Source organism: Vicugna pacos, unplaced genomic scaffold (genome assembly GCF_048564905.1).
Source record: "Vicugna pacos unplaced genomic scaffold, VicPac4 scaffold_183, whole genome shotgun sequence".
Taxonomy (NCBI): domain Eukaryota; kingdom Metazoa; phylum Chordata; class Mammalia; order Artiodactyla; family Camelidae; genus Vicugna; species Vicugna pacos.
In genome coordinates, this window is record NW_027328862.1 from 1 (window position 1) to 18,752 (window position 18,752).

The 18,752-nt window shown below is 36.0% G+C and overlaps 1 protein-coding gene and 1 long non-coding RNA gene across 2 annotated transcripts; both read right to left on the reverse strand.

Annotated features, from left to right (window-relative positions):
* Nucleotides 1-2: 2 nt before the first annotated feature.
* On the reverse strand, nt 3-5,633 carry LOC140695186 (uncharacterized). Its single transcript, XR_012070891.1, has 3 exons — nt 5,547-5,633; nt 1,293-1,465; nt 3-81 (listed from the first exon to the last, which is right to left on the reverse strand). It is a non-coding gene; the product is annotated as an uncharacterized lncRNA (long non-coding RNA).
* Nucleotides 5,634-6,915: 1,282 nt separating this feature from the next.
* On the reverse strand, nt 6,916-16,495 carry LOC140695185 (RING finger protein 17-like). Its single transcript, XM_072958046.1, has 5 exons — nt 16,352-16,495; nt 13,917-14,011; nt 10,938-11,029; nt 7,916-8,027; nt 6,916-7,017 (listed from the first exon to the last, which is right to left on the reverse strand). Exons 1-5 carry the CDS (start codon nt 16,479-16,481, stop codon nt 6,916-6,918), a joined length of 531 nt encoding a protein of 176 aa, XP_072814147.1. The 5' UTR covers nt 16,482-16,495.
* Nucleotides 16,496-18,752: the final 2,257 nt, after the last annotated feature.

The following is an 18,752-nucleotide window of genomic DNA, read 5'->3' on the forward strand; positions in this document are numbered from 1 at the left end:
TTACTTGGGAGAGTTCCTTAGTTTTAGAGAGCTAACCTGTGACAATTCACTCTCAAATGTTAGCTTCAAAGTCTGAATAATCTAGAATCAAAAGAGAAGTATCACTTATGTGTGCATTTTATTTTGTTATAAATACTGTTGAAACAGAATGAGATTTGAGAAGCAAAACTATACCCTTTAGGTATTTCACTAAGTAACATGCTTACAGTTTGATCTTAGGCAAGTAAAATGAGGGATGCATGTAAGTGTCTGTGACTCCCCCAACTCCAAAATTTAAAATCTCTTGGAGATACGTATTAACAGACAGCAACAACACAGGACACTAGTTAATAAATGGAATATAGCTACACAGTTCCAGAGGCATTTCTGATCAGATTTATTTTGCATCTGCATTGCTATCCTCATGTTTTTCTTTTTTTCCCCCATCTTCTTAACTAGACTAACTAGGATAAAGACCAAATTTTACTACCTTTTTAACTTCCTAATGCCTCACACGTAATACACAGGAATTGACGATTACTGTTTTTAGAACTATAGCTGGAGGGAGGCCTGGCCAAGTGAGATGGTGGTAAACTCTTCTCCTTTAATTTGCAGTTCAAGACTTTAGAGGCAGGTAAACCAATGGCTTCTATTTTGTACCTCAGTTCAGTCCAAACATCTCATTATCTATGGGTAATGAGGCCCTGAGGATTCAAAGACAATAGAGTAGGATCTATACCCCAAGGGAGCAAGACAGAAATTAGCAAAGAGGACTGATGGTTAACCTTGTCCTGCCAACGAGCGCATAAGAAACATATTTCTCTCTCTGCACAACTCCAGGCACATCACTAGAGGACAGGATAGAGTGAAGCATCCTGTCTCTTGACCTGCACATCTTGGGGTGGCAGGCTGAGAGAAAAACCTGAATGGGATCTTGGTAAGTTCTTAAGCCAAGAGCTGACAATCATACCTAACTGCTTATAAAAGGAAAATAGAGTCCTATTTAATTTGCTACTCTTAACTTGTCCTCATTTTCTATTCTAGTGACCTAGAAACAACTCTAGATTGAGGGTCACCCTACTTGTTCTTGAATCGTGTTACATCATTTCCCTGAGTGATAAATAATATAACAAAAGTCCAAACACATTTATTAATGTTTGTCTTAGAATTCAAACACCTAAGAATTCTAAACTGATGCCATTACAAGTTAGGATAATCTGAAAAACAAATTTTTCTTAGGTTTTAAATATCATATTCCAAAGTAGGTAAAATAAGCTACCACAGAAATAATTCACATGAAATATTAAAACTACCTGATTCAGGTCACAGTATGTCCTTAGAGAAGGTGCCGATTTTAATTCTCTTGCTATCTTCATAGCTGCATCCAAATCATTTTTTTTTCTCCTCAATGTAGCTCTTAGCCATCATTACATTTGATAAATAATCACCTGTATTTCTTACTACTTCTTCACACAGGTTCTTTTTCCTTCATTTACAATAAAGTTATTTTTCAGTATTTCATAAACATTTTTATGACAGTAAGTTTACAGTAACTCAACAGTATTGAAAAGATAATTTCACTATTTTGTGAACGTAAATAAAGTAAGATTATTAAAAGGGGCATTCAGTTGAACTAAAATGTATTAGAGTGGAAGCTGTGTGCATGTAACTAGAGAAAAATCAGCCTCTGTAGGAGGACACAGTTATCATGTCACAGAGACAGCTGTCAGAGCTGCATAGTAAGATAAACCCTGGATGATTCCACCACCACTTTTAAAAGTAGGAGGAACCCTGGCCATCTTGCTGTCATTTGTGCCATTACATCAAACACATTCTGTGCTCATTTCTCACAAGAATCTATCTGTACATTAAAATATTTCTATAAGTAGATACATATTACATGAACTTAAAATGATATTTATAAATACTTCACCAAACCAGAACTTAATTAACTATTATCTTCAAAGTAATCACTCAGGAAGCTTATAGTATTACTCCTTCATTACTTACCTCATTTTACTCAAGAAATTTTCTGTGCCTATGTTGCAATTACTTTATTATGGAAATAAAGATATTTTGCACCAAAAATTATAGTGTCTAATTGCTCATTTTATTCATCAAACAAATGAGTAAAATGATTTCCTCAAAATCAAATCTGGCCTCCAAAAAGACTCGGCTACACTGAACAGTCTGAAAAGGAAATTAAGAAAACCATTTACAATAGAATAAAAAAAAAAAAAGAATGTATTTAGGAATAAACATAACCAAGGAGGCAACAGACGTGTACACTACCCAACACTGCTGAAATTAAAGAAGGTAAACTAAATGCAAAGATCTCTCATGTTCATGAATTAGAAGACAACACTGTTAAGATGTCAATACTACCCAGAGCAATCTACAATTCAAAGCCATCCTTATCAAAATCAGAACAGAAAAACCCATCCTAAAAGTGACATGGAATCTCAAGGGACCCCAACCTTCCAAAACAATCCTGAAAAAGAACAACAAAGTCGGAGAGCTCACCCATCCTGATTTCAAAACTCGCTACAAAGCCACAGTAATGAAAACATTGCTCTGCTGCCACAAGGACAGACAGACAGACAGAGAGCCCAGAATTAAATCTTCACATATATGGTCAACTGAGTTTCGACAAAAGTGCCAAGACCATTCAATGGAGAAAAGACCCTCTTTTCAACAAATGGTACTGGGAATGAATGACGTTAGGCCCTTTCCTTACACTATATACAAAAATCAGCCCCAAATGACTCAAAGACCTAAATGTTAGAGCTAAAACCATAAGACTGTTAGAAGAAAACACAGAGAGGAAGCTTCAGTATTAGATTTGGCAATGATTTCTTGGATATGACACCAAAACATGGCAACAAAGAAAAAATAGATAAAACAGACTTTATCAATTAAAAACTTACTTAGATCAAAGAATGCTATCAAGAGAGTGAAAAGGCAAGCCACAGAAGCAATGTTTTCTTAGGTCAGTCTGCCAAGGCAAAAGAAATAAAAGCAAAAATAAACAGATGGGACCTAATCAAACATACGAGCTTTCGCACAGCAAAGGAAATTATAAACAAAACAAAAAGACAACCTATGGACTGGGAGAAAATATTTGCAAATGGTGGAACTGACAGGGTGTTTAATTTCCAAAATATACAAACAGCTCTTACAGCTCAACATCAAAAAAAAAATCAAAAAACCCAAAACCCCAAACCAACAATGCAATAGAAAAATGGGTGGAAGACCTAAACATACATTTCTCCAAAGAAGACATACAAACGGCCAACAGGCACATGAAAAGGTGCTCAACATCACAAATTACTGGAGAAATGCAAATCAAAATCACAATGAAGTATATCACTTCACACCAGTGAGAATGGCCATCATCAAAAAGTCTACAAATAGGGGGAGGGTACAGCTCAAGTGGTAAGTGCATGCTTGGCATGCAGAAGATCTTGGGTTCAATTCCCAGTACCTCTTTGAAACATAAATAGGTAAACCTAATTACTCCCCAAATAAATAAATAAATAAATATTTTAAAAGTCTGTAATTATACAAATATAATAAATGCTGGAGAGACTGTGGAGAAAACGGAACCCTTCTACAACTGTTGGTGTGAATGTAAACTGATGCAGCCACAATGGAAAACAGCATGGCAATTCCTAAAAAAACTAAAAATAGAGTTACCACATGATCCAGCAATCCCACTCCTGGGCACATATCTGGAAAAGGCAAAAACTCTAATTTGAAAAGATACATGCACCCAATGTTAATAGCAGCACTATTTATAGTATCTAAGACATGGAAGCACCTAAATGTCCATCAACAGATAAATGGATAAAGACAATGTGACACACATACATACATAAACATATATATATATATATATATATATATATATATATATATATATATGGATATTACTCAGCCACAAAAAAGAATGAAATAATGTCCTTTGCAGCAATATGGATGGACCTAGAGATTATCATACTAAGTGAAGTAAGTCAAAGATAAATATCATATGATATCACTTATCTGTGCAATCTAAAAAAGTGATACAAATGAACTTAGTTACAAAACAGAAACAGACTCACAGACACAGAAAACAAACTATGGTTACCAAAAGGGAAAAGGTGGAGGGATAAATTAGGAGTTTGAGATCAACAGATACACACTACTATATATAAAACGTATAAACAACAAGGACTGACTGTAAAGCACAGGAAACTATATTCACTAACTTGTAATAATCTGAAAAAGAATATATATATAACTGAATCATTTTGCCGTACGGCTGAAATTAACACAACATTGTAAATCAAATACACTTCAATTTAAAAAGTCAAAAAAAAAACAAGCCACAGAACAAGAGAAATTATCTGAAAATGATATATTTGATAAAGGATTAATATCCATAATGGATACAGAACTCCTACAACCCAGCAACAACAAAACAAATAATCCAATTCAAAAATGGGCAGAGGACTGGAATAGATATTTCTCCAGAAAAACATAAGCAAATGGTCAATTGAAAGGATATGGTCCACAATACCACTAGCTATTATGGAAATGCAAGTCAAATACAAAATCAGATACCACTTCACATCCTCAAAATGGCTGTATTTTAAAAAAGAGAATTAACAAGTGTTGGTAAGGATGTGGAGAAACTGGAACTCTTATGCACTGCTAGTGGGAATGTAACCTGTGTAGCCAACTTAGAAAACAGTTTGGTAGTTCTTAACAAGATAAACATAAAAGTACCCTGTGCCACTAAACTGTACATTTTTAAATGGTTACAAAAGTAAACTTCATTATGCATATATACCACTGTTAAAAAATGTAATAAAAATGTATGCACATGACCTATCACTTAAAATTTTATAACTGAATATTAAACATGAGATACCAACAACATTGAGGAATAAAGAATATGATTCATCCATCGTGTATTGAGCCTATGTTCTAGATATCCTAGTTAGACTAAAAAAAAATAAAAAGAACCCAGATCCAAAGGGGCAAGTACCATTACCAAATATATTTCTTACTTTTATGAGCCTGCCTCTTGAAATACAAAAATGTGATTAAAGATTATTTAAGCTCTTATATATCAAAGTTTTAAAAAAGGATGGCTATATAACAGTATGGCGGTATTTGTTTAGAAATGAGTATTAGAAAGTATGTTATTATTTTCTGTGATGCAAATAAACACAAGAAAAAATGATGAAATTACGTACCAGAAAGAGTATGTTTGCATTTTCCCAAGTATGCTGAATTCTACAACGGGATTCAGAATTTGAAATCATTTATCTATGCTAACTGGTTTAAGAAAGAAATTATCTGAACAGCTTTGGATCAGAAGGCAAATAGCCAAAAAAAACAAAAACAAAAAAAACGCTGCTCTTCATTTTGAAGCTGTAAACATCAGCCTATAGGGACCACCCATAACCTTCCAAACTAGTTTAAAAGTTACTCATTACTTTAATCTATGCAAAGGAATAAAATGACAAGTTAATGTTAAAAGCTTCAGTTTCATTGAGTCTATATTTTTAACTTATTACCTGGAATCAAGAGAAGTAAAAAGCTGATCAAACTGTTTCTCCAGAACTTCTATAAGACTGACTGTTTCCTCTTTTGTTTGACTGTGTATGTGTTCGAGCATCCGGGAAGAACATAATACAAAGATATAATTTGGTATTTCTATTTTGGAGGAACTGTACTCTTTAACATAATTTTGAAAGTAAAAGATACTTTTTGGACTTTTCAAAATAACAACACAAGAGGAGATTAGATGATAAAAATGGACTAATTCACAAGGTTAAACTTTAAATCCTGGTACTTGTTAGCAAGATCACATCTTTTTTGGCACTTTGTACTGATAAACTGGCAAAAAGGCCTAGAAAACCCACTAAGTTTTCTAAACTTCTTATCATTTCAATCAGTACAGGAAATGAATCGTTTTGGATAGCTGAATTTCTCTCTGGTAGGATTCCTTAAATTTATAAAACTTAAAATGTAGTATTAAAAATATTTGAAATAAAGTGTTAACTATTTCACATACTTCTTCATATTTTCAAAGAATCACTGCTTGGTATCTGTGACCTTTTCTTCTTCCAATTTCTTTTTGGAATGGGAATATCTACCTATGCCTATCCAACCAGTGTATTTTAGGAGATAATTTATTAGTTTCACACATTCACAGTTGGAGAGGAATTTTGCCCCAGCATGAGTCATTCTCTGAGTCTCACCTATACCTGATTTAGAAGATACTTAGATGAGATTTTGGAGCTAGAGTTGACGCTGAAATAGGTTAAGAATTTGGGGTATGTGAGATGGGATGAATGTATTTTGCATGTGAGAAGGATATGAATCTGGGAGGGCCAAAGGGCAGACTGCTATGGGTTGAATTCTGTACCCCACTCCCCTTTCAGATTCACCTGTTGAAGTCTTAACTCCCGTATCAGCTATAACCCTTTGAGTGCCTTGGCTGTGAATTTGCTGCTGCTGGGTGTAAGGAATTTGTTCCTTCTCAATAAAGAAGTCTCTCTCTCTCTCTCTCTCTCTCTCTCTCTCTCTCTCTCTCTCTTGGGTGACAGGGTTAAGGAGAAAAGAGCATAAGACTCTGTGTAACGATCTACAGCCAGATAACACGCAATGCTAGAAAGGTGATCTGCAATGCTTCCAAGACAAAACTCAGCTCACAGCAAGCGGAAATCACAGCTCCTTAACAGAGCTCCAATTTCAGCATGCTGCTAGCACAACAATGCTATGAGATTACTGCTAGCAGGCCATGAGAGGTGTCCATTCTTTTGTATATTTCTCTTATCATTTGATAATCATACTTAATAACTGAATGCTAAGCTCCAATTTCAGTGATATTACATCCAAATTACACAGTTAAAGAGAACATGCCTTAATTTATGATAGAATTTAATCATTCAAAATGCTTACTTTTACAGCAATACTTAATTCTTCAAAATTCTGGTCTGCTATCTTCAATGCTTCATCAATTTCTTCCACAGTTTTAGTCTCCTAAGAAAGGGAAGGGGAATATACAAACACAAAGTATAAACATAGATGCTTAGATACAACATAGCAGCTGCAAAAGCATCAAGCTACCATTGCGGTTACAGACCCACTACAGAAATCAGAAAAGAAGCAACAATTAACATTTTAGTTTTGGTGATAGCATCCCAAATTTCTTTTAGGTACCTTTTTTGGAAAAAATGGAATTATGTCCTACAACCATTTTGCATCTTAAAACTACCTGAAAAATTTATCATGGCAATAAATATATATACATAAAAAGTAACAGTTCTTAAGAAAAAAAGATTATAATTTGGCTATGTTAAGATTTAAACAATGAAGGTGAAGACAGCGCTCTGTCTTCTCTCCCAGCCCACTAATGATCCCCTTAACAAAAAGATGTAATACTTCATTCAGCAGTATTTTGGAGTTTGTCCTGTTTCTAGTCTTAAATTAGAAGAATACATTATTTAAAGTGATATGGAGTAGTAACAGGTAAAACTCAATCTTCCAACAACAATTACACCATCCTTTCAGTCACCGTTAAAATACCTGGTAAATCACCCTTAGAATTTAGAAACTTGCACTTTATACAATCTCATAGAATGTGAATTCAATAACTAGGTTCAAAAGGAGGAAGCTACGTGCAGGTAAATATCAAGAGCACTGACAGAGCTGGTCAAAGGCAGAATGGGCTAACTTGGGAGGAAAAGAGAATTGCTGAAAACAGTTCAGAACAAATCAAGAGATTCAAGCAAGGGAGTATAGGTTTACCTCTGTTACCTTCATGTTTTCAAAAGAATCTACAGTTATAGGAACCTTGAGAGAAGAGGAAAGTTAAGCTACCAGAGACAAAGTAAAAACGTCTGGCCACGTGTCACTTGATGAATAACATTCTTCATACCTCCATTACAGCTGATGGGTTCAGAACAGTCCCACGTGTGAAGGCTGAATGTTCTAAACCAACAGTTAGCCGGTCAGCAGTCTTTTTAAAGTCCTGAGAACAGTTCTTTATTCTGGAAAATGTCAAGTACATTTATTTTAAATACCAACATTAATATAATGGTTTCAATCCTCTAGTCTGATTTTTACTCTCTCTCAAAAATAATTCAGGGGGAGGTTATAGCTCAGTGGTAGACTGTGTGCTTAGCATGTACGAGATCCTGGGTTCAATCCCCAGTACCTCCATTAAACATAAATAAATAAATAAACCTAACTATCTCCCCACTCAAAAAAACTAAAAAAATAAATCATACCATGACTTCTAAGAACACTTAACAGTGGGCTCTCAATTATCTATGATAAGTAAAGACAGGGAAACCATGACTAAATATGCTTTCATATAAAACTTAATTTTAAGCAAGAATTCAATTTCTTAACAAATTCCTAAAAATAATAGCTTACAGTATAAATTGTGCTTGAATTTCCTAACCATCTCTCCTCCTCTGATATTTTTTGGTAGACATGTTGATAATCCTTTAACTGTCTCAAGCTCAATTATTTATATACACAAATGCCAGCTATTAAAAAATGTACTTATAGGCCTAGATAATGTATATAAAGGTAATGAATTTACCAGATAAGTTAGTTTCAAAGAAAAAGTAAGCTACATTTCTTGAGTACAGATGCTAGAGTTTTTGCCTATTTTTATCTTTATATCCCTATGTTAGTTAGCACACAATAAGCACTCAGTGTTTGTTGAATAAGTAAATCAGAAGCCTATGACACTTCATGGAAGAAACTATTATTAAATATGTTACTCTCATAGAGAGAAATAATAGACTAGATAATTTTTAAACATTCTATTACTTAAAAAGTGAACATTCATGTTCTTAAAAACATATGTGAATGCTTTGGCCATAAGGAGTCCATTATTCAATTCCTGTTTCAAAATATTAAAAGACAAATCAGGAAGGAAACACATCATGTATCAAAAGATACTTCTATTTTAAAATATATAACCATTTAAACCAAATTCTACTGAAATTAGGAAACAGAGGAGTTTCTAACATAAGTATATTTGACATGGAGAACTAATTTTAAAATGGTAATTCAGAAAAAAACTGGGGTACCTAAAACAGATTCATCTACTTCTGAAAATGAAATTTCACTTTGCAACCATATTCAATATTATATAGATCTAGACAAAAGTACAATCAAATTTGATTTGGACGATGTATAAAAAGAAAGATTCATACAGAAGCCCACATTTATATTTTCTCTTGGGGAAAAAAAAGGATAATCTCGCAACACTGGGATGGTCTTAACACAAAGCAGTAATTGGCTGGAGCTGAGTACAGGCTACCTCCTTTGGAGTGGGTAAACCTTCTGTCTGCTACAATCCTTAACGCTCATTTAATGTCAGTCTGTCTCACCCAGTAAGTCATCTGCTAGATTCCTGTAGGTGTTCAAATTTGTTATGGCCACTGACTCACAGGAAGCCAAAAAGATTCCTGAAGTGATTACTCTATTCACTCAGAGCCTATGGAGGAAGTGACCGGTGGAATGCAAATACAGCAGTTGGGAGCAGTACTGGTATTCCATGAGCCTGAGTTTCACCTCTGGTTCTGTCAATAACCAACTGCTGGACTTTAGCTAAGTGGTTATGCTACCCAAAGGAAAAACTGTTCTGTTGGTTTCTATGCATGCATATAAATCTGGACAGAGAAGCTACAGCAATAACATGAAAAGTCATGACAGTTAGTCTAAAGGATTTTGGATTTTACCTGGATAGGTAATGAAAACCATAGAGCAGGAAAGGGTCTGAAGTCCTAAGGAGGTAGCCAAAAGAGACTAAAAGAATCAAACAGGGTGTAGAAATGGAAGATAAATTATAAATATGGGTGATATTGTGGAAATAGAATCTTCAGGAGGTAAGATGGATGAGATATGAGGAACTGGGTGATCTATAGATGTTTGGGCCAATAACAAAATTGAAAAGTTTCAAATGAGACTGTTCCTTGAGGGAACCCTATATTTATTTTATTTCTCATATAACTTACTTCCATATTAAATATGATTTAAGAAGTTAAAAGTTATACAAAAATATAATTACCATCTGAGTAGCGTCTTGGTAAATTAATAAGAAGATTCTTTGACCCTTAAAAAGTTGCAAAGTCAAACTTCACCATTTTTTAAATCATGATTCATTCCACAGTCAACCCTAAATGTACATTCGCCTAGGATCAAAAAATGATTTTCAGAAAAACTACAGCAAATGTCAAAATATCACGGTTCTTCGTCTAACATTTATAAAATGTTTACTCTGTGTCCAGCACCAGGGATGTAGAAAACAATAAAATATGGCCCTTGCCATTAAAGGGGCTTGTAGACTAGAAGAAGATGACAAATATAAATAAGTGCAATTAAAAAAAACACAGGTGCTCATCTCCAGCTGGAATATGTTAAAAAAAACTTTGCATACTATTTCAAGAAGAGAATTTATTAATACATATACATGTAAAATCTTACACAAGAATGGAAAAATGAATAAAATAATCTCAAAGTTATCACTTTCTATAAATCACCTCTCAAACCACTTCTTTTCAAAATCCTGCATTGTATTGTACTCATACTACTGTTGAGAATCAATAGAAATGTACGTTCTTATTTTTTTCCTCCATTATCTTCTCACTCAGCACACTAGTTTTTGCTGAAGTCTATTCTCAGCTTCTCTTACTCTGATGTGGCAATCTTGCATTCTTTTCTTTCCCCACTTTAAATAAGAACAAACTAATGCTGCTTCTTTAGGAGTTGGAGTCTCCATTTCATTTACAGCTAAGATAAATTACAAACCTAAAGAGCAATGTATAAACAATGGGTTACAAACACTAATCTAAGAATGACATTTTACCAATAATTCTAAAATAACTCTTCGAGAAATATGTTAAACTTCAAACACTAAAATTAGTGCACACAGAACATACTTTTTTGGCTGCAGTTTTTCCATAAAAGACTCTTCTTTAATATATCCATCTATTGGGCAGTATCCTTGTTTTGTATTTATAGTTGTAGCAACCTTAGGATAAAAGATGAAAGTAAGAAACCAGAAAGTCACTCAATAAATTCTGTTTATCCAGAATTCAAAAAACTAGTGTGTCATCCATAGATAAAGTTGAAAATAGCTCTAAAGATCCTGAAATCCTCTTTAAATCAAAGAAAAAGCAACATTTACATGTTTTTATCCTACTTTATTTTTTTAAAAAAATCATTTAATTGGCAATTAATTAAGCAGAACATTAACTATACTTCACTCTGCTACATTTCTAAAGGAAATACTTGGAACAATACTTTTAAAATTCACTGTAAAATTTTTACAATGCTATTTTAAGGTACGTACAAAACTCTAAAATACTTGGGAATAACTATAGTAAGAAAAATACAAGCTCTAAGAAAAGAAAACAAAAAACTTTATTGGCAGTCATAAACAAGAACTGAATAAATGGAGAATTAGGTTAGGGTCTTGAAGACAAAGATTTAAAACCCTAAAACACAACTGATATAAAATTAATACAATTCTGAAGTTCGTATGAAAACATAATGAGCAAGAATATAAAATTTTTAATATAACATTCAGTGGAGATTTATCCCACCAGAAAATAAAGCTACTGTAATTAAAACACTAAGGTAGTGGCACAATACAAGTCAACCCTTGAACAACGCAGGGCTTAATGTGCATGTAATTTACAGCTGGCCCTCTACATGTGCGGTGCTTCTGCATCCACGGATTCAACCAACAGCAAACCATGTAGTACTGTAGTATTTATCTACATAAGCGGACTTACACAGCTCAAACCTGCACTGACCAAGGGACAACTGTAAATGAATAGAACAGAGCCCTGAAACAGATCCACAAATAAATGGGAACTTCATATAGACTATAAGGGGCATTTCAATTAAATAGAGGAAAGATTGATTATTCAATAAATCATGTGGGAAAGTCAGCTAATTATTCTGAAGAAGAAAGTCACATACTCACATCATATAAAATATAAAGGGATTTAATACTTACTTTTAAAAAAAAAAGTATTGAAAAAAAAGTACTGTAACTCTGAGATGGAAAATCTGCCTAATCAAAGAAAACCTAGAAGCCACTAAGGAGGAGGAAAAACAATTCAAGAAGGAAACATTTCTGAATGGTAAAATGTAATAAACAAAATTAAAAGTGAAAAATTGGGAGAAAACATTTAAAATACACAGGACAAAGTGTTAATATCTCTATCACATGAAATAGTCTGACAAGCTAGAAAAAGACAATTCAAAAGAAAAGTATGGAAAGGACCAAAAAGGATCCGTTAAAAATCCTCCCAGAAGAGGAGCTAAGAAGTCAACATATGAAAAATTGCTCAATTTCACTAGTAGTCAGGGAATTTCAATTTAAAACAAGGAGATACCCACTTTTTGTCCATTAAATGGTCAAACATTAAAAAAAATGGACAAACTCAAACACGGATATTTTTTGGACCTGGAAACTAACAGAATCTGCAGATAAGATTTTTTTGGTGGGAGTGGGTTTCAAGAATTGTGCAAAGATATGGTGAAAAATGTTGAAAACCACCTAAATGTTTTATCATAAAGAGATTAGTTAAGAATTACAGCTCTTATGTACCATAGTTTATTATATAGTCTTTGAAAGTACTGCAGCAACATGGATGGACCTGGAGATTGTCATTCTAAGTGAAGTAAGCCAGAAAGAGAAAGAAAAATACCATATGATATCACTTATATGTGGAAACTAAAAAAAAGACAAATGAACTTAATAACAAAACAGAAACAGACTCACAGACATAGAAAACAAACTTATTGTTACCAGAGGGGAAAGGGGGTGGGGGGAAGGGATAAATTGGGAGTTTGAAATTTGCAGATACTAACTACTATATACAAAACAGATAAACAACAAGGTTCTACTGCATAGCACAGGGAACTACATTCAATATCTTGTAGTAACCTATAATGAAAAAGTATGAAAATGAATAAATGTATGTATATGTATGACTGAACTATTATGGAGAGATTGACACAACATTGTAAACTGATTATACTTCAATTAAAAAAAAGTAATGTAGGAGACTCTCATGAGAATAGGTTAATGCTGCTAAGAAAAATAAAGCAGACTACTAAATGCGATAGTCTCTCATTTAAATATATACCTCTGGTGGGAAAGAGGATGTTCTGGGAAGGTTTTAAGTATAAGGTACCAAAGATAGTTATGTATTATTAGGTTATCAGGGTAAAAGTGTTACTTTAGGAAAATCACAATGGAGCAATTGTTATTTTTAAGAGTGTCCCCTCAGAACTGAGGACTAAAACTTATATTTCTATCTGCCTCTTCATTTATGCCCTTTTGGCCTGGCATTTCATAGTAAGAGCTGAATGTTACTATCAACAGATTTGATACAGGACATTTCTTCCAGAAAATTTAAGAAATTATTAAATACAACTGATTTAAAATATTTCAGTTAAAACTGTGTAAAGATTCTTAACTTCTAACATTTTTTTTTTCACTCTAGCATCTCTACGAATGTAAATTTGATGACACACAAAGGTTGAGGGGCAGGGCAAAGTTCAAAATTTGCTTGCATGGTATTGGTGTGGAAAATGCAGGTACAAATCTGAAAGGAATATTACTTCATTAAGATAAAAATAAATAGAGGCAATATTCCACAAAAATGTCCAAAAAAGTCAAAATATATAGGCTAAGTGTATAAACTTAACCTTGCATTCCCTTTGATCACTTTGAACAATCATAAAGTGGATATGAACAGCTTATCTTTTGCTAGGTTCCTTAGACTCAGGAGCAAAAATGCAAGTTTTTAGTTCCTAACTAAAAGTATGTCTTATTTCTCCAATATTTTCACCTTTAACATTAGGTTGTAATGCATTCAATATGAAAGACTAAAACTTACCTCACAATCAGGGCATATAATTGTGCTGTATTCTTCAGTTACTAACAAGCACCGTTCACAAAAAGCATGTCCACACTGAAGTTCATGATGGTGACCTACAGATGAAATTTTATTGTGAATTAAACTTTGCACAATTTGTTAATGTTGAATGTTCAGTATAATCAGATGGAAAGTTAAAGGGGATTCTCTTGTATAGGAAAAAATATGTAGTTTAGTTGGAAATGGATGACTTATTAAACGAAATTCAGGAGAAACAAAACAGGTCAGAAGGAGGGAGAAAAATGAGAAGAAAAACCAGGCAGAGCTATGTAATATTGTTTGCATTCATTTAGATGGTTATTTAGCACCTATACTTCTTCAAATTTGACATCTCTTATAATCATATAAAGTGCTCTCACATACTTCATTTGATCATTGTAAATTGCATGGCTAAGAAGGCTGGGAATATTTTATTCAACCTAGGGATGGGTAAACATTTTAGTGATCTGGGGTAAATGGTATAATCTAGACTCCAATCTAGTTCTGTTTCCAAGTCTAATGTTCTTTCTACTTGATCATACTGCCCTCTGCTAATTTGTATTTCCCAACCTGTGATGGGACAGAGAGGGCCAATTTGAGACACTGGCAAGACCATTCTCTTCATGATCTAAGACACTGGCAAGGACAGAAGTCAGATGCCACTAATGTCACACACACATGACTCATATAAAGATCATCTTCACAAACTTAGCATTTATGAAGGGAAATACCATAATCTTATCTTTGGAGTAGGGAGGGAATTAGTGTTTAATGGGTAGCATTTCAGTTTTGCAAGATGAAAAAGTTCTAGAGATCTGTTATACAACAATGTGAATATACTTAACACTACTGAACTGTTCTTTTAAAAATGGTTCAGATGGTACATTTAATGGTATTTTTTTTTTAAAACCACAATAAAAAAGAAACCAGAGAGTGACTCCCCGACCACACTGAGAACTGGAATGCCAATGGCTCTATTGCCCGTGCCACAATCAGGATGTTGCAAATGATGTTGCGGCCAATTCCAGAACCCTAACCCCTGTGCCATGTTCACACCAGCAAGGTGGTCTTGAGTCTTGCCTCTCCTCTGTATGATACCGTAATTTTGATTGAAAAACCTAGTATCAAGATGTTAATAATCTAAGTAGAATTTGGAGTTTATCATAATAAGCATTCATTATAGCTATGTCACTTTCACAGGTTGTCGTTTTAAAAGACTTTGCAAGAAAAAAAGGGAAAAAGAAACTAGATAAAATTAGTCACCATTCACTATAAAATTAGTGTTCTTGCTAATTTATATTATAATAATTGCATTCTTTTGATTAAAAAAAGCTTTAGTTTTAAAGCCAACTGAAACATCTGAAGCTAGCTCACAATCAAGCTAAATTTTAAAGCTCGTTTAAATTCCAGAGATAATGTTACTAAAGAAATCAAAACTATTTCAATTGTTTTACTTTTATAAGGTTTCTGGCATTGTACAAAGCAAAATAACTTGTGCTGCATTACAGCTTACAGCAGTTTCACAACTTTGTATGCACGGGCACTATCTTTCCAATTGAGTACTTCTCAGCATTATAATAAAAATGTATGGAAGAAGCAGTGATTTTAAAATGCCATGTTCTAAAACTTTGTAATACTATCTCATTCGAATAATGGCGATTTTCTATGCAACAGCAGTGATCGAAATTTGGGGTAGGGGAAATTTGGCTCCCCACCGAAAACACAACTAACCAACTTTTCCCACTCGCTCATGTCTCCCAAATGGAGTCCGTCTTGGAGGGACTGAGAAAACTGACTTTCCCTTCGAAAGTGCAAAGATTTAACAGGTACACAGCATAATAAGGCTTTCAGCAGCTCCAGGAGTTGCAATTCAACAACTCGCCCCTGGCAGAGACACAGCGCCGTACCGCCTTTCCGGTTACATTAAGTAACTTGAACCTGTTCCACCTGAGGGGAGTCTTGAGGGAGCGAATCAAGGGCGCTCGTTCCCTTGCCGCACAAGGTCAGAACGCAAGACGCACAGAAGTGAGGTGCTGTCTGCCAAACCGAGCCGCGTGCCCCGGCCCATCCCCAACGTCCGTTGTGTAATTTTAGAAACATTTCACAGTGGTCTATTCGTTACTACAACAAAAACTACACAAGGAAGCCATGTTCCGTTGCTTCACCACAGGATGACGGCTAGGGCCTCACAGCTCCCCTCTCACCGACCTGCGAACCGGCCGGTGAGGAAGGGGCGGCGCACGGGGAGGCTGGGGGTGAGGAGAGCCGCCCTCGCCCGTCTCAGCGCGTCCCAGCCTCGCTCGCCTCGCGGCCCGCGGGCTCCGGGCCCGGCCTCGACCCGCGCACGCCTCGCCGCCGCGGCCACCCCACCCCGCCCCGCCCCCGCGCGGGCCGCGGGCTGACCCTCAGGCCCTCACCCGAAGCTCCGGGCGCCCTTCCTCCACACCGGGCGCACAGGGCCTCCCTCGTGGCCTGGGCTCGGGCTTGCCTCTCCACCTGCCCGCAGGAAGACGGGCCGCGCCGAGCCCTCAACGCCTCAGCCGCCATCGCCGCCTCCTCAGGCTCGGAGGGCGCCCGCCGCGTGCGGGCCGACGTCCCTCGCGGCAGTGGCCAATCACCGGAGGCGGCGGCTCCAGAGAGCCAATCAGGGGCAAGGAAATTGAAGCCCCCCCCCCCGGCCAGCGGGGCACGCGGGCTGTTTCTGTTTTGCAGCCGTCGGAGAAACGATGCGCGAGGTGATCAAAAACCGTTTCCCCGTCCGATCTTAGTCTGAGCGTCACCGCCTTGGCACTCTTAACTGCATTTAAATCAGACTTCACACAGCATTCCTTCCACTGCTGTTGACCTCACAGGGGGTGAACCATCCTTCACGTTGAAGTCGTCCCCCTTCCCTCGTGCATCATAGGGGCTTCGGTGAGGAAGCCGGCCCAGCTGCCTACCGGTAGGGGGATGGGTTAGCTACTTCAGACTAAGGTGGTCATGATTGCCAACAGCTGTCAAACTCTCGGTGTACAAGGCACTGGGTCGGGAACAGTTGAGGGTGCTAAAAATTTACAAACTAACAGGTTCCCGCTTGAGAGGTATGGAGGCCTCTACCTAAAGGGTAACTTCTAGTACGGTAGCTTGTGTTAAATGCCGGAGGAGAGTGAGAGAAAAGAATTATCTGCGTTGTATGAAAAGCCTTCCTAGAGGATAGAGGGTTTCCACTAGACCTTAATACCTGGGTGGGTCTTGCGGAAGTAAACAGGGTAAATGAGGCATTCCAGGGAGAAAGAACAGCATAAGCAAGAGAAACTAGGTGGGAGATGCTGTGGTCTATTCGGAATTTAACTTATAGATCATTTGGCCAGAGTATTAACTTAACTTACAGTGAGCTTTTTGGAGAGGTATATTGTAGTTGAGCCTTACAGGGTCATGAATGCCGGACTAAGGAGTTTGGACTTCACCATTTAAGCAGTAGAGTGCTGGCCAAATTGTGTGAGCAAGGAATGATGTGATCTGGTAACAGTGCGGCAGGTATATTGTGGAGGAAGCATCTGGAGATGGCAGGGTGCATTCAGCTGCTACGAATAAAAGCCTGCATACAGTCTTCATTTTCTCTTTTCTGTATACTTTTTTTTTTTGGAAATAGAAGTATTCTATGCAAAAGCTCACCCCTGATTAATATCCAAAATGTGCAAACAGCTCACACATTTCAATATTAAAAAACAAACCACCCTATCAAAAAATGGAAGAAGACCTGAACAGACATTTCTCCAAAGAAGATATACAGATGGCTGACAGACATATGAAAAGATGTCCAACATTGCTAATTATTAGAGAAATGCAAATCAAAACCACAATGAGGTATCACCTCCCACCAGTCAGAATGGCTATCATCAAAAAATCTACAAATAATAAATGCTGGAGAAGATATGGAGAAAAGGGAACCTCGTACACTGTTGATGGGAATGTAAATTGGTGCAGCCTCTATGGAAAACAGCAGGTAGTTTCCTTAAAAAACTACAAATGGTCTAAAACTACTATATGGTCCAGCAATTCATATATACCTGGAAAAAAATGAAAACTCTAGTTGGAAAAGATACATGTAGCCTGATGTTCATAGCAGTACTATTTACAATAGCTGAGACATGGAAGTAACTCGAAGTGCCCATAAACAGATGATTGGCTTAAGAAGATGTGGTACACATATACAATGGAATATTGCTCAGTCATAAAAAAGAATGAGATCTTGCCATTTGCAGCAACATGGATGGACCCAGGGAATATTACACTTAGTGAAATTAGTCAAAGAAATACAAATACTATATAATATCACATGTGGAATAAAAAAAATACAAATGAATCTATATATGAAACAGAAACAGACTCACAGACAAAACAAATTTATGGCTACCAAGTGGGATGGGGTGGAAGCGGGGAGGGACAAATTAGGACTATGGGATTAACATATATGAACTACTATACATAAAATAGAAAAGCAACAAGGATTTATGGTACAACACAGGAAATTACGCCCAATAATCACCTATAATGGAATATAATTTGCAAAGAACAAAAACAAAAAGCAGAAGCTGAACCACTATGCTGTACACTTGAAACTAACACAATACTATAATTCAACTATAGTTCAATTTTAAAAAAGCTCACCCCTACTCAAAAATCTGTTTACTTTGTAGACCTCAGGAAAAAGTACTGATTCATTAATACATCTCCATGCTACCATCCAGTAGTTTCTACTACTAATCCATAATGGAATTCAGAGTACTAATCAAGCCAGTATTCCCATGTAACGTGCTAATATTTCTACAACATTTT

Excerpts from the sequence above, each read along its gene's own strand:
- LOC140695185 (XM_072958046.1), bottom strand. The coding sequence starts at position 16,481 with ATGGCGGCTGAGGCGTTGAGGGCTCGGCGCGGCCCGTCTTCCTGCGGG. Across the intron at positions 14,012-16,351 it reads AAGGGCGCCCGGAGCTTCGG|GTCACCATCATGAACTTCAG; the intron begins GTGAGGGCCTGA and ends TTTCATCTGTAG. Across the intron at positions 11,030-13,916 it reads TTATATGCCCTGATTGTGAG|GTTGCTACAACTATAAATAC; the intron begins GTAAGTTTTAGT and ends TTTTATCCTAAG.